Source organism: Populus nigra, chromosome 14, assembly GCF_951802175.1.
Source record: "Populus nigra chromosome 14, ddPopNigr1.1, whole genome shotgun sequence".
In the NCBI taxonomy this organism is placed as follows: domain Eukaryota; kingdom Viridiplantae; phylum Streptophyta; class Magnoliopsida; order Malpighiales; family Salicaceae; genus Populus; species Populus nigra.
In genome coordinates, this window is record NC_084865.1 from 2,009,382 (window position 1) to 2,024,974 (window position 15,593).

The following is a 15,593-nucleotide window of genomic DNA, read 5'->3' on the forward strand; positions in this document are numbered from 1 at the left end:
CATACTTATTTGATCTATAAGGTCAACTAGACTAGAATAGTAGTAGTAACAAGCGATGCTCATCTAGCCTTCAAGATATTATTAAAACTTTTAGCATATTTTTTTTCATATTGCCATAATAATAACCCTCGTAGCATATTTTTTTCATATTACCATAATAATAACCCTTGTCATATGAAAATGCTCATTTTTTATTTGGCTTGTGTTCTAGTTGTTTTTTTGATTCATAGGTCCTTCTAAATTATTTGAACATGTATTAATTTTTCATTTTGAAGTTTCACAAAACATCATTTTCATAACTTTTTTCAAAATTAAATATTTAAAACTTGTGTTTAAGTTGCCGATAGAGTGATGTGAATAATAATACCGATGAAACTCAATCATATCTATGTCATGGAATTTTTAATAGCCATATGTCCATCTCATTATATATATATATATATATATATATATATATAACCACCAGTAATGTATTGTCGAATGCAATATAAAACTATGTCTAGTGTCTAGTTGTAATTGGTTTCTTTTTCAACTAGAGCAAAACCAAAAGAAAATATGCCATTGTTCACGTCAAAACCAACTACAATCGACAACTTTCCAATAAACTTATTGTATAAATGGGTGTCGTTACCATTTCTCATCAGCCGACAGTTATACCTCCAAACCTCAATTGTGGCTTTTAATGCCTAGAAAACTCTTTCAAATATTATCGTTACATCATCAAAATACCCCTTATGATGTCACTGCACAATTGTTGAACAGATCAGGATTTTTATGGTACCTCTACTAGGCCCCCATTTACATGTTGAATTTGCTCCTGAATTTCTTTCACAGTAGAGAAGAAGCGTACCTAATGAAGTCCGAGCATAGTTCAACGCATCTCAATCCATATTAGATGAAAAACCCAGCCATAGACTTCAAACTCACGTCAAAATCGACATGCCAGCGTTCCCCAATTTAATTACTTAATTCCAAAGTACACGGCATTTCATCGTTACTTGAAGGGGCTTTTTCAGCATACGGAAAAAAGTCTGCCATAGCTAAAGCACCGTCTTTCTTTCTACACCCCTGTTTGTTCTTATGTACCGCCAAATTCTATGGTATCATGGTTGCTGCGCAACAGAAAAGCACCCTCTAGCTCTCTTCTTTTCTCTACCTGTTTCTGTAATATTTACAAACTTAAAGGCCCATCAAAGTACTGGCTATTTCTTTACTTACAAGCCCTTACAAAATATATACTGTTCTTGCACTGCTGTTCTTCGTGAAATCGATGCGAATCTTTTTAGAATGCTTCCTCCAAGTTGTCATGCGCCATCAGAAGATGTAAGCTTGTCCTTTCTAGTCTGTTCATCTGATGCCGAATCTACATTGCATACAGGTTTCCGGACTTTTCGCAAAATGTTTTCGGTAGCCTTAATGGCATCAATTGATGCAACAAGGTCATTGCAATGAAGGGAGGATGGTGAATCATTTGCCACTTGGTCGTTGTGCATGCTGTTTCCCTCTTCGGAGTCCTCAACAACACAATCAGCAAGTTCCTCAGACTCGGTTGATTTTGAAGAGAGTTCATGGCAATTAGTTTGTGTTCGATGATCAGATCCCTCAATCTGGGAAAGAAAATGATCTTCATCAACCCCTACCCCTATCTCTGATGATTTAAGGGATCCACTGATAGATGCTTCAGAACTGGAATCATCATAAGGTTCCTCAATTTGCATATATTTCTTATTGCTTGATGATGAACCGAGAGATCTAAGATTTTTATGAGAAAATGTGGTTGAGGGAAATTCAGTTGCCAAGCCAGTATGTTGCAAATAATCTCCTGTGTCTGATGATGAATCAGAGATTCGCTCACCAATTTCCTGTTTTTAAGCAACAATCAAGAATTCATTAAATTCCATAGGAGACAATTGATCATAGCCAGTAAAGATAAAACATTACCTCTACTGGTGACATGCAACTGCTCCCATGAATTGTTCCTGTCTGCCAGCAATCTTCATTGGAAAAGGACCTTGCACTAGTTCCTGGTTCGAACAAATTCCTGGATTTCAATCCTAGTTCTCCAGGTTGTTGTTGATGTGCAACTCTCATTGGAGATTTCGTTGTGACTGAGATATTAATCCCCGTATCAGTAGCAGTACCAGTACCAGTACCAGTACCAGTACCAGTACCAGATACTGAACTAGATATCTCCTCAAGAAACTCAACTCCAGTTTCTTCTTCATATGGATCAGAAAATGGGGTAGATGACCGATCTTCCAGAATTTCACAGATCAACTTCTGGATGCATGCCCTTTTCAGAGAGGCCTCCAAAGGTAGAAACCAATTTCTATTAAGCTGGTCAAAGATTAACAAATTTGTAACTCACTAAAAGCATCGTGAGATAAACATTTTCAGAACGAAAAAACCAAAGCCAATTATTGATTACTCAATTCCAGTGTAGTATTTACTGTCCAGTACAGCAGGATTTGGGACCTTCTTGTCCTAACCCCATTTAGAAAATTGGAGGGAAAGAGAAGAGTCCCAGTAAAAGCAAGAGAATATATAATTTACCAATTTTATTTATAAAAAAATTCCACCAGTTCTTGCAGTTTATAAAGTTGTAAAGACTTCCATGAATTGATTATAAGACCAAAGTAGCTAAAGTTTAATCACAACTGCAATTGTGAAATACAAGCTAAAAACAGAGCAGCTTAGTAAGAAACACAAAATAGCATGGAGAAAACAATAACACTTTTAATTGAAAAAACAAACATATACAAGAAACACCAAAATCATCAGTTATCATAGAGAGTTTGCTTTCAGAGACGCTAGAAATGTAAAGCAAGGATGCCAGCAGACATGGGCTCATAGATTTTTCAACTTGGAAATGCTAAGCACTGATATCACTCAGTTATATTACAATAAATATTTATTCATTCGAAACAGATCTTACCACAGAGGTGAAGTTAGGAAAGTACAGTAATCACCACAAGAAGTTACAAGCTGTGCAGATGATCCAATGAATGCAAAACCAAAGAAAACAAATTTTAACTTACGAAGTTTGAAACCTCTGTTATCCTGAAAGGACTGAAATTAATAGGAGCTTCCTCAAGAAAACGTTCAACATAATGGAGCACAAACAGGCCACAGTCATATGAATTTTCCTGCTGTGGAAGCTGAATCAAAGTGGTAAAAGAAATTGCGGTTAATAGACTTTTAAACTGTATAAAGGACAAACTTGATAATTTTCTGAAAATGGTAATCCATGAACAAATGTAGGGGAAGTTTATCATGCAGCAATTCTTTGTTTCTAGCTGAGTCAATAAAATATCAAGATTTTAAATTAAGAAACGAGCTTAAATGTCATCAAAATATTATATGAGGAACCTTTTTTTTATTAACTAAATAAGTTTTTGATGGATTGACAAGATTTGGACATAATAATCCCTTATTGGATTAACCCCATCCTCTCCTTTACCACTTAAGTAGATAGCCAAGGGGTCAATTACACAATTTTCATCCTGCAAGACATTTTCCAATGGAGTTCTGTTTCCATAAAACATTAAAACTGAGGCACTGGGAAAATGGCAGGAATTGCTATATAGAGAGCATTGTGGGTTAAATCATTAATTTGCCTGACATATAATACGACCCACATGTGTCTGACATTCAATGTCCCTACATTGAATCTGATAAGTTGTCCCATTACTTCTATAGAAAAACAAATATGCAAGCCTAGTTTGATACTGCAATTCATATTTAGCTTTGAAGTTTTAAAAGGAGACAGATGGACTTCACTGGTGGAGGTGGGGTCCAGAATGAGTGCAAGACTTATTTTTCTAGCTGTTTATGAGAAAATGAGAACCTTGATTGAATTTTTGAATGAGCTTCAGTCTAATAGTGTTTTCTTTTAACAGTTTCTTCCATTAGGATACTTCAGTGAACCACAATATAACATATAAGGCAACTATTGAGAAATTAAAAGGCAAAAAAAGAAAACCATTTTTAAAAGGGAGACAGTACCTCAAGTGGGACAAACCGTAAATGTAAGAACTTTGACAATGTATCATCCACTGTCCCGTTATGCCTTTCTCTCCACTCTTCATACAGATAACTGCCATCTCATGACATGTAAACAAAGAACTCATTTCATATGAAGGTATTCAAAGCACAGCAGTAGCAGACAAATATAATTAAAGGGAAAAAATAGCACCAAGAAAAAGTAAATGGAATTACAGATGCAAGGCCGTTTTCCCATCCAAACAACTACAACTAGTATGTTACCACTTTGTTGTTATCAGGTAATTAAATACAAAAATATTGAAGTCTTTTTATTAGAGTTTTAGTGTCAACTATAAGGCATCTGTACCATTAGTGTGAGTCTTGGATTTTCAAAAGTTATATACTGACTAGCTAGGAATAACCATAGCAATAAAGAGGTTACCTCTGAATAAGATTCTTGAGGCCCCTATGACTTCCTCTGATAGAATCCATGTGTAAGATGCATGGTACCTTAACTGAATTTCTGCCTTCATCTTCTATGAGATTACCACAAAAACAAATCAAGCAAAGATAAACCTCAAAACACAATAAAAACAGACTTCATCGCATAGGCCCTTGCCTCTGGAATGAACCACTTCTCCAGGATGACAAATGACAATCAAACTCCAGTGAAGACTGCCACCGAGAAAGTTTAATATATTTCACATTAATACATAACAGAATGTCCACTGGTGAATAGGAAAAATGAACACAAACCTAACCTGTAATTTATAGGAATGAAAATGTAATCTTTCTCGAAAAGATTCATCTTTCTTGTCCATTTATGAACACGTTGAAAAGCTAGCCTGCCTCCACAAGCATTAGATGGGCCCTTGTCTAGGTCAGCAAGCTTCCGAAAGAAAAAGCTATTGAAAAAGTGGAACCTATGCTTGTCCCCAGGCTTAAGTTTACTCTTTAAATACCTGTCATATGGACAAATCTTTTAACTCTCTGTTATTTCAGAGTGTAGAGAAAGTAAATAAAGCCCCATAAGGCTAAAATATTCATTTGTTAAAGAGTAATTGAAAACACATATACCAAAAATAACATCACAGGAGTGAATCATGCTTCAACAAGAAATAGGATGCGTAGAAGAAAATGTAAGTTACAACAAGCTGTTCACAGCAAAGCAATTGAAGTAGAAAGCTTACAAACATAAAAATCTAAACCAAAAGCTGCCATATCCAATTTATTTCATTTAATGCTCCTCAGTGGCGAGCCTTAAAACTAATTACTGGTGTGATAAGCCAGACAAGGATAAAAAAAAACACTTTAATTTAATGCATGTAATTATTGATAGTAGGTAAGGGTGAAACAGTGTACTAATGTAAATCTTAAACTAAGAATGGATAAACAAGTAGAGCCAGGCCACCTGCCAACCTGGATGAAGCAACATTTACAAGCATTAATTACTCCCTTCATCTTCACTTCTTGAACTAACCACCAGCCATAGCGAATTATTTACAAGAAACCAAATATAAAAGCAAACATCTGACTGCTCACTCACGGACAAGGCCTTCTGTCAGCCTAAGCACTAGATCACGCAGCCTATCCCTCAACTTAAGCAAGAAGAAAAAAGTGTAGGGCCTTGGGAAAAAACAAATCTACTTCTTGGGTAAGATTTCCATAATTTCTTCCAGTCAAACACAGGATTACTAGAAATGAAACAGCTTTATCCCACTGTCTCCAAATAGTTTAGGAAAAGTATGATTTAACAAATATACTCACAAATCCAACACTTTAGATTAGATGTTACCTCTTTGGAAAATTCATGTCTGATGTCTGATCACTTAGCCAGTTGTATCTCAATCAATCTCTTTTCCACTATCAACTAATTATTTCAAATTTCATTAAGTCCGACAATCCCAGACCGTAAGTTCTGAACTCAAATGTGCTAAAAAAATAATAAAACCAACAAAGGTGATGAGGGTATGGAGTATTTAAAAGGAACTTTCATCCCTTTATGTTACTATTCTAATTCATGAACTAGTATATCAGGCTGCAACAATGAAACTGAAAGACTACATAACAAATCTTATGCAAGAATATCAGACCTTAACTTTTGATCCCAAATGTGCTTCTTTCTCAGGAGGGAGGGGAAAAAAAACCCTATGTTGATCACTATAGAGGCTATATCAAGAAATCAATTGTGAAATTAAATAAAATAAAAAATAAGAAAAAGAACTCTAATCCCTTTATGATATGATTCTTCTTCATGAACTTGTATATCAGACTTCAACAGTGAAACTTATGTGACTTAATAACACATCCTATGCAAGAATTTCTTCAAACATACAACATAAAAACCAAATTCTGGAGCTTGAAACAAATCAAACAGGGTCACATCAATAAACCCATTAGTAAGTTGACCAATCTTACAGGATATAAAAGTCAATGATGGTATCATTGATGAATGTCTCTGGGCGTAGAAGCTCCACATCTCTCTTACTAATAGAAACAGCATCAGGATCACCTTTAGGATAGATAACCTCTTCAAATGTCTCACGAAGACTGAAATAAAAAGAACTTAAATTTGAAAAAATTATCACGGAAAAACAAGTGAAATTCAGTTTGAGAAAAAAAGAGATAGTCAACAAGTTTAAGAGAGCAAATACAAATTCATGTATAAAGCTTAATTTGTACAGGAATTATAAATTAATCAAGCAAATATACAATGCGAGACCACACATTCTTGCAGTATTAGTAGAGTTAACCATATAATCAGCAAAAACCACATAGAAAAGAGATGGCTCACAGTTTAAAAGAAAAAACATTTTGCAGAAGGTTGGTAGGCCTTAAAAGGTAAAAATATTTGATGAACTGCAACTGCATAAGATGCAAGCACTTTTACCATTGAAAAAGATAGAATCAGAGACTTCATGCTGTCAAAATAAAAGGTTATTCCAAATTTACTTCATCTATATCAAGATATGAGAGAGTTCATGTCTAGAAAAGTGATTTACCAAATAAATTATACGTGCCTCCAAAACCCAAAAGTGAACAACAACAACAAATATAATTATTACAACCAGGAAAAGTATGTATGTAACAAGAGAGAGAGCAACAACCATGAAGGCTAACTACTAAAATAATTAATGAGAAAAATCAGCTGGGCTCGCACATCATACCCTATTTGGTGTTCGATTAGCAAATATTTACATTTATCCATTGACTTACACAGGAAAATAAGGCTTTGAGATGACCATCCCACTGTGCCCAAAAAAGGCATTTCCATCATTTTTCCAATCAGAGCTGTAGCATAAAAAAAAGGAAAAAAAAAAAAGGATTAACATAAAGAACCTCTCATCAAGCAAACTCACTATTAAAGCTAACTGAAACAGGCTATTAGAAATACCTTGTGTTGGGAATAATAGTTCCCAATGCAAAATAGAGTGAAGCCAAAAGACACAAAGAACTTGAAATTAAAACTGAAAAAGAAATGCAAGCTAGCATCCGGTAGGGTATAAAAATTGATATCGCTAATTCATTAAAAAAGCTAAGCAACCAGCTGAATAATCTCTGAAAAGTTAAGCAAGAATCCCATCTGGGATAATCATGTACACACATATAGATGGGTGGGTATTAGCAACCAGATCAAGAACTCACTCAGAAGTAACATTCCAGCTATCCCTGTATCTGACATGCAATGATTTGATTGCTTCCTCTCCTTCATTCCAAAGAGGATCACAAACTGAAAACTTCAACTTGTCAACACCTGCTTCCATTTTTTTATGAAAAACATAACATATTAGAGCTTTATTGACATAAATTTTGAGCAGCATATATTTTTTCCATATAGTGTCTGCCAATCCATTAAGAGTACGAAACAAATCGAACATAAACATAAAAAAAATATAATCTCTTCAACACATTTTGATTCATATTGGCCAAAAATTAGACCTCTGTCTATATACAGAGAATGCTGTCATTGCTCTAAGAAGGAGCAGCATGCAACAAATATAAAACTTACGGAAAAAAGGCAATGGCACAAAATCAACACAGCAACAAGCAAGCCTCAATCCCAAACTAGTTGGGGTTATGTCTCCAAATATTATACAAACCAATCTAATTTATTACTGTTTCTTCGTGTGGCCAGCTGATTGGTAACAAGGATATAGGATAACATATTTCTATTGCAACCAAAAAGATGGCACAATGCATCACATGGAATTAAGGAAAAAACTACAAGGAATTATCTGAGAATGTACAGATAAAAAAATTTATATGTAACGAGCAAGCTGAATAAACTTCTAGAAAAATTGTGTCAAAGCAGGAAACAATAAGGCATCATCAAGGAGGTACCTCATGGTAAATAGTAATTTGTGAACAGGTTGCATATAATGCTGCTTGCATCCTAGAATCTGATCTACATAATATAAAAGGTAGCTTGAACAAAATCCTCCTGGAATTGTACAAACCTGAAGTATCATTTGTATTTCCAGCTCCTTGAGAAACCTTTGATTTAAAACAGATATAAACCATAGCAGTCGTAACCTACATCCAGTGATGTAAGAAATTTAACTTGCTCAAATCAGCGAGCATACGAAGAAGAAAGTATGGGTGGTATAACTCACCATTCCACACCATTCTGACTCAATACTAATAATATCATCAAGAGTCCACTCAGCATTAAATATTCCCTTGACCCCATTTGCAGTTGAACCCTCCATTCTGATGCTGCTTCCTGAGAAAGTTAAGCAATACTCTGCACCATATACATCGCCACACAGGATATAGTCAGGGAAAACAGCAACTGTATTATTTGTGTAATCCTGCAATACAAATGCATTGATCCATGAGTTCTATCATAGTATGTCTTAAATAAAAGAGGGGTGGGGAGAGAAGCGAGCTGCGGAAAAAATGGATGGTCATCTGGTATTAAATTAAGACAAAAGATGTACGACTACTGATAAGAGAAGGAATCTCTTTTAGAAAGTGTGTTTTTCTTATACAGAAAAAAAAGGACTATATTAAAAAAGAACAAGTGTGAATTTTAAAAAGTGGTTTTTGCTCACCACTCTCAGAATTAGCCATTTAAAATCTAGCAAATAGATGCAGATTCAGAGGATTTCCAATCTCAAATAGGTTAAGAAGTAAGGCATTCCAACAGGCCAAAATAGAATAAACTAGGGTTCATTTGAAAACTGAAGTTTCTTCACACAACTGAAGAAAAAGAACCATTTAACTCCTAAGAACCATTTTGTCAGAGCAGAGTAAGCTGGCAAAAAATCTAATGCAATGACAAGATTTTAGGTTATAATGAAGACAATGCAAAGTTGCATATCTAGATCCATATTATATTCCTTAATACATACAATTTTTGCAGTTCACCTTCATGCATATTTACTTTAAAAATGTGGAAAATTATCATCTTTCCCTTTATCATTCATAAATGTAATCTTCAGGCAGCTCCCAATATCAATAGTTCAATTATACTTTTTTGGAAAAAAAACACAGGATACTTACAATTTTATGTCCAACAGAACCACACTCTAGCACTTGGTTTCCTGATGGAAATGAAAGAATGCACATATTTTAAATAATTTCATCAGATCATCCATGACAAGGAGAAGATAATACAGAATCAACTCAAAAAAAGATGAGGGGGGCAGAAGATTAGAACCTTCATTCTCCACAAGAGTAGAGACAGAAGTAGATGAGCTCATTTCAATCCCAACATCATTATCCGAAATCCTACCAACTGACTCATTCTGCAACAATTTTGGTCAAATAACTAAGGGGACAAAATTTACACATCCAGCTTTCTCATAAAACAATTTAAAGGAGAGGTTTCTAAGAGAAAAAAGACTGTGCCAACATGCTATTCGAATTCTTTTTGCTGTCAGTAGAACTTTACCCAAAGAATAATAACCATGGCGTGTAACAAACTCAATTTAGAATATAGGCTTCCATTCCATAAAACGCAGGAGAAGTATATCACTGTTCAATTTAGAATACAGGCTTCCAATCCGTGCAAAGCAGGACCACAGTACGTACCTCATAATTTGAGAAACTGAATAATCTATCCAGCCGAGAAATCTCCTTGACAGAACAATCTTCTCGTGGCACGCAAGCAGGAGCTGAAACAGAATATTGGCATTGACCCTCCACGTCGGTAGGATCGATATCTACTACTTCGTTGCTGTTTCCCTTGCATAAGGAATTGGTCTCTCCTGCAACTATTAAGCAAACGAGGGCAAGTAACATTGAATATAGAGAAATTAAAGAACCCTGTGCAGAAAATTCCCTTACCTCCACAGTCAACATCGATTGGTTCATCATCTATATCAATAGGTTCATTGCTACTTTCTATTTTTACAGCCCCAGTACATCCTCCAACTAGATTAAAAAAAATAATATAAAAAACAAAGTTAGACACAAATCTATTATATAATAAAGCATTTATACTAGAGTAAAGCAATGATAGGAGGCAAGAAAAAATAGAAACACAAATTTAAAAAGAAAAAAAAAAGAAGAAGAGAGAAGCACAAATTTAGAAGAAAAAAAAACAGAGAGAGAATAGAAATATAAACTTACAGCACTGAAGAGACTTATACTTAGTGCGAGGAGAAGTGTCGTCGTCCTTGTTGTTGCCGTTTCGTCTTCTCTTTTGGATCCGAAATTTGCCGACGAACCTCGCAGACTCCTTCTCGACTTTTTCTTCTTCTTCGTCGAACTCGAACACACTAAATTTCTGACTCGAACGAGCCATGATTTACTCGTAAGGAGCTTTTTCTTCTTTTTCTTTTTTTAGGGATGCTTGTTGAGAAAGCTTTTGATTTTGTGAGGTTGACAGTGAGGACATATGTAGCAGGTGAGCAAGAGATAAATTTTTGGAAACAGAAAAGGAGAATTTAAATTTTAAAGTCAGTGGGACAGGAAAAGGCCGTGTCAAATTTTAATGATATGATTAATATGTTTGTTTATTGTTAAAGGGTTTGGGCTTTTTTTTAATTCGATATTAAATTTTTTTTCATGGAAAGGTTATTACATTTTCTTTTATTTTTTTATTATTTAATAAAAAAATTTAATAATTTTTTTTAAAATTAATTTTTATTTTTATTTTATCTTTTATGAAATATTAACCCAATAAATTTTTAGATTATTTTTTTAAATATATCTTAGACACTGAGTCTAACTTTATTTAAGACTTCGGATATTAGTTTACTGGTAATTTTAAGTTATTTATATTATTTAAAATGATATTATTAATTTTTTAAGTTAATTTGATTGAATCTTATTTGAGTTTACCACATAAATTTGACCAGATATTTGTTTCTGCGTTTCAAAAACGTTTTTAAAAAAATTTAAATTTATTTTATTTTTTATTAACTTCAAATTAATATGTTTTTAGTATTTTCAAATCATTTTAATGTGCTGATGTCAAAATTTATTTTTAAAAAACAAAAAAAAATCATTAACATGCATTTTAGTACAAAAAATTATTTGAAAAGCAATCGCAACCATGCTGCCTACGAGATAACGACTAGGTTAGACTCTAGATCATTGACACATCTAGGTGGGTGTGATTTGACGATATTATATGCACATTCAAAGGTGTGCACAAGCTTGTGAATGCAGATCTTCCCAGCAAGTTACAGATCATGTGCTCAATTGCATGATAACCATACCAAGTGTTGTGTATATATGAAGTTTCGAACCAAAAAAATAAAGAGTGAAATAAGATTGTTTGTCCAGTTAAAAGTACATAAGCATAGTTTTGCAAAACAACATATTAATAAAATTAGAACAAAATACATAACATTATTTTATTTAGTCTTCATCAAGAAGAGATAATGAATGATTTAAAATCTAATAAATGTTGTTCCACTAAATACTTTGAGTAATGTAGAAATTTATTCAGCAGCAGCACTTGCAGCACTCAAATCCACGGAAAGATCAAGAGTCTGCATCACCAAATAAGAAAAAGAAAATTACAAGTTAATTGTATGTTTATTTCAAAAAGATTTTAAAGCCAACAATTCAAAAAGGATTTAGAAAAGTTCTTTTTGTCTTTCTTTTTTTTTTATCTTTGAAAACTTATGTTATTGAAAATCTAGAGATAAAATTTCTCTTTATAAATCATTTACAAAGCAAAGGGTCATCTCAGGAATTCTAAGACACTTACCTTTCCGGTTATCTTACTGTACATTGCAATCACATCTTGTACTGTGGTCTCAAAATGTGTTGTTGCATCGTAGCTCTGCAAGGAATATCAAGATTTTGATCACTAATGCTGGATTTTCTCAAAAACAAAGTGAAATAATTAAAGCTATATTAAGCTTATTTAGAAATAGAAAAGAAAATTCGTTTTCTTTTCAGACAAAGGGAAAAAAATGGTGTGCGTTACATGCAAATACTTACAGTAGAAATGAAGCAATTATCATCTTCCATAGTATTTATGGGCACATATCTGTCATAAGTTTCATAGAAAATCTCATCTACTGGACCCAACAAGTCAATTCCTGGCTTCAGTTCTATCTCAGGGTTGTCTGTCTCAGCTTCAGCTGAAACAAAAGCAATGTATTTTCCTTGTGGAGCAACATTATGAGCATAAGAACAACAGAAGAGGTACCTGGAGAAGCAATGTGGAAAGTTAACAAAATATCTTAAATGAGGACTAGTTGTTATGCATGTTGCGTTATATTTCAGTGATTAGAAGGGCATAGGCTACAAATATCAATAGTCAGATTAACCTTAATCATATTGTCTCAGGATAAATTGTTACCAGCCGATCACTACAACGAATCACTTCTTCGAACGAAAAATGAGATATCAATGGAAGTTGCAGAAAAATTGTGCTTATATGAGAGCTTAGTGGGCTTAAATTACACAAAAACTTGTAGAAATAAATTCTGAGCAAGAAATTGCAGTTGCATACATGTCTGATTTGCGTCCAAGTTGCTTCTGTGGCAGAATAACTTGTGCAGAGTGAGAATCACTAGTGACAGGAATAGGATGGCTCATTATACAAATAGCACGAGCGACTTTCCCGACATTCTTAACCTGTTGCATTAAAGCAATGAAAAATAAAGGCGATAGCAATGTCCATTTCATCATACAAAGTAGTGAAGATTTTAATATTATTTAAAAAATTGACATGGATTACCTTATTTGGCAAATATGATGGGTCACAAACAACTTTCTTGCATTTAGCAGTTTCTCCTTCTGAGGTGACACCAATGGCTTTACCACTCTCGTCAAACTCTACCTATCAATGCTCAAGATAATTAATGGTGATCAAGTAGGTGACTAATCAAGAATCCCAGATTCATATCTTAAAGATGATCGAGGCCATGGATACAAGTTATTATCGCAATTTTACCTTACATTCTGGTTTGTTGAGCATGTAAGTTCCACCATATACTGCACTTAAGCGTGCAAATGACTGACAAAATACCACAATCTGTTATGAAAACTTATTCACTTTCAAAACCTACACGATAACTATAAATTGACCAAACCTGAGGCAATTCTGCTAGTCCATAAAGTGGATAGATATAGGGTGATTCTCCTTGGAAACGTGCCAAAGAATCTGCATAAAGCTTTACCAAAAGAAAACAACAAAAAACTTGAAAATCATTTCTTATCGATAACCATCAAATATTCAAAGAATTTCAAATGCACCTTCATTCTCTTCACAAAATCCGAAGCTGGTTGATCTAAATAACTATCATCAAGATGAAGAGCCAAGGCATGGCCAATAAAGTCAATTGTATCATCTTCAAGCTCATATTTTCTACATGAAATATTATGAAGAAGAATTAATCTAGTATATAAAATTGACTAACCAAATATACATCAAGGTACGGAGTTGTTTTCCTTCCCCCTTTTCATTAACATCATCCATTATCCATAAGATCATTTATATATTCATTCAAGTTCTTCCACCAAATATGGATGATGCCATTTTAACTAAACTGAAATATTTATCAATGAAAAGAGAAATGTTGATGAGACACATACGAGATAACCTCTCTTGCTGTAACTTTGGTCAAGTCCAGACCCTCATGAGATTTGGGATCATTTTCCTCATAGTCTTGGACATAAATGAAGAACTTTCGAGCACGACGTTTCTCAAACAATCCCATCAATGGTGATTTTAGTGCTTCCACATCAGTTGCTGGGACTTTGTAGATCTGAAAATCATCATTACTTCTCATATATTTTGTTGTTTTTTTTAATCTAAATTGTAGAGAAAAAATTGTGATCATGCAAATATATTATACCTTCCCTTTGTTGTACACAAAACTACCATCAACAGCCTTAAAATGAAGATACTTAGTAACATCTGTGTGTATCAAAACACGGACCAAACCACCATTGGCGATGATAAACTAGCAAAACAAATCGATAAAGAAATAAAAAGACAATATAAACACATCATGTTATTGCACTTTATCAGTTAACAATAAACAGATCATAGAATGTCATACAAAATACCTTAGGTATCATATCAACATTGTACTCCTTGCTTGCACCCAAGCTCTCCGGAGGTGTATCACTTCCCCTAAAACGCTTCCATAGCTGTAATCATGAAAAAGGTTAGGGAAAAAAAATCATGTAAACATAAAAGAACATAGAAAAATAATCAACAATTAAATTTAAAGTTCTTACAACATGGACATAACAGAATAATTAACCTGATTAAGATTAAGAGATGTAGATTCTCCTCCATAATAGTCATTGCGATCCATATGCAATACCTGTTTCAAATGAAGATTCAAATGGATTTATCCAAGAAAAAAAAATTGAATAATCAAGTTTATATTAACAACATGTTTTTTTTATATAGACAACATTAACAATTTAAAAATTCAATGTGTTTTCAACACTAATCTAACTATTGATACATTTCCATCAAATTTAAATTATAAACATGAAAACATAATTAAGAAAGATTTACTTTGAGACCATCAACAGAAAGAAGACCACTCAGAATGCATTCCTTGAGACCAGTTCCTAGAACAATTACATCGTAGTCTTCATCCATGGCCACAAAATTCAAGCTAAGAGAAACAAACCCTTTTAAGATTTGATGAATATAAGGAGAAAGAGAGATTGGTTTTCTTGTCAAAGCAAAGAGAAATATTGAAGAGAGTGGACGTAGGGTAGTCTATATATGTTTGTTGATTTAGAGCAAGTCTTTAGGGGAACCAACGACAATAACGCACAAAGCAGTGGTGATTATTGGGAAGCAAATGGCATGCATGCCCACGTTAATTGCACCGCGTGGAATTGCACGAGGTGGATTGTGAGCGCTTGAGTTTCACCGCTTTGACTCGAGATTTGCAGAGACTAGTTTCTAGAGGGTTGATTAGTGACCGTTGGATCTGGCTCGCTTTCTTGATTCTGGGCTTCTGTGTGCGTGCGCGTGTGTCGGAATATATATATATATATATATATATATATATATATATATATATATATATATATATACACTCCAGTTTGTGGAAAAAGTTTCCAATTGAAAAATTCATTGTTATGGGAGCCTTAAGCATCTGAATTTATTTTATATGAAAATTTTATTTTGGGGGTGTTACAATGAGAAATAATATTTAATCGGCTGC

At 33.8% G+C, this 15,593-nt stretch overlaps 2 protein-coding genes across 4 annotated transcripts; both read right to left on the reverse strand.

Moving 5' to 3' along the window:
* Window positions 1-594: 594 nt before the first annotated feature.
* On the reverse strand, window positions 595-10,858 carry LOC133673001 (probable ubiquitin-like-specific protease 2A). Of its 3 annotated transcripts, none has more exons than XM_062093585.1 (17): window positions 10,561-10,858; window positions 10,276-10,362; window positions 10,021-10,202; window positions 9,647-9,734; window positions 9,490-9,530; window positions 8,598-8,795; window positions 8,442-8,517; window positions 7,630-7,738; window positions 7,201-7,275; window positions 6,403-6,534; window positions 4,746-4,946; window positions 4,604-4,659; window positions 4,427-4,517; window positions 4,006-4,096; window positions 3,039-3,158; window positions 1,942-2,337; window positions 595-1,862 (listed from the first exon to the last, which is right to left on the reverse strand). In XM_062093585.1, exons 1-17 carry the CDS (start codon window positions 10,733-10,735, stop codon window positions 1,305-1,307), a joined length of 2,676 nt encoding a protein of 891 aa, XP_061949569.1. In that variant the 5' UTR covers window positions 10,736-10,858; the 3' UTR covers window positions 595-1,304. The 3 variants fall into 3 exon arrangements, with proteins under 3 accessions (XP_061949569.1, XP_061949570.1, XP_061949568.1); XM_062093586.1 differs by having other exon boundaries at window positions 4,427-4,520; window positions 10,021-10,196; window positions 10,561-10,857; XM_062093584.1 differs by having other exon boundaries at window positions 4,427-4,520; window positions 10,561-10,857.
* Window positions 10,859-11,879: 1,021 nt separating this feature from the next.
* On the reverse strand, window positions 11,880-15,016 carry LOC133672410 (guanosine nucleotide diphosphate dissociation inhibitor At5g09550). The gene is made up of 13 exons (XM_062092818.1): window positions 14,930-15,016; window positions 14,667-14,729; window positions 14,467-14,550; window positions 14,253-14,360; window positions 13,990-14,162; window positions 13,651-13,762; window positions 13,488-13,568; window positions 13,349-13,411; window positions 13,133-13,234; window positions 12,905-13,029; window positions 12,388-12,598; window positions 12,152-12,226; window positions 11,880-11,930 (listed from the first exon to the last, which is right to left on the reverse strand). The coding sequence occupies exons 1-13, from the start codon at window positions 15,014-15,016 to the stop codon at window positions 11,880-11,882; spliced, it is 1,335 nt and encodes a 444-aa protein (XP_061948802.1).
* Window positions 15,017-15,593: the final 577 nt, after the last annotated feature.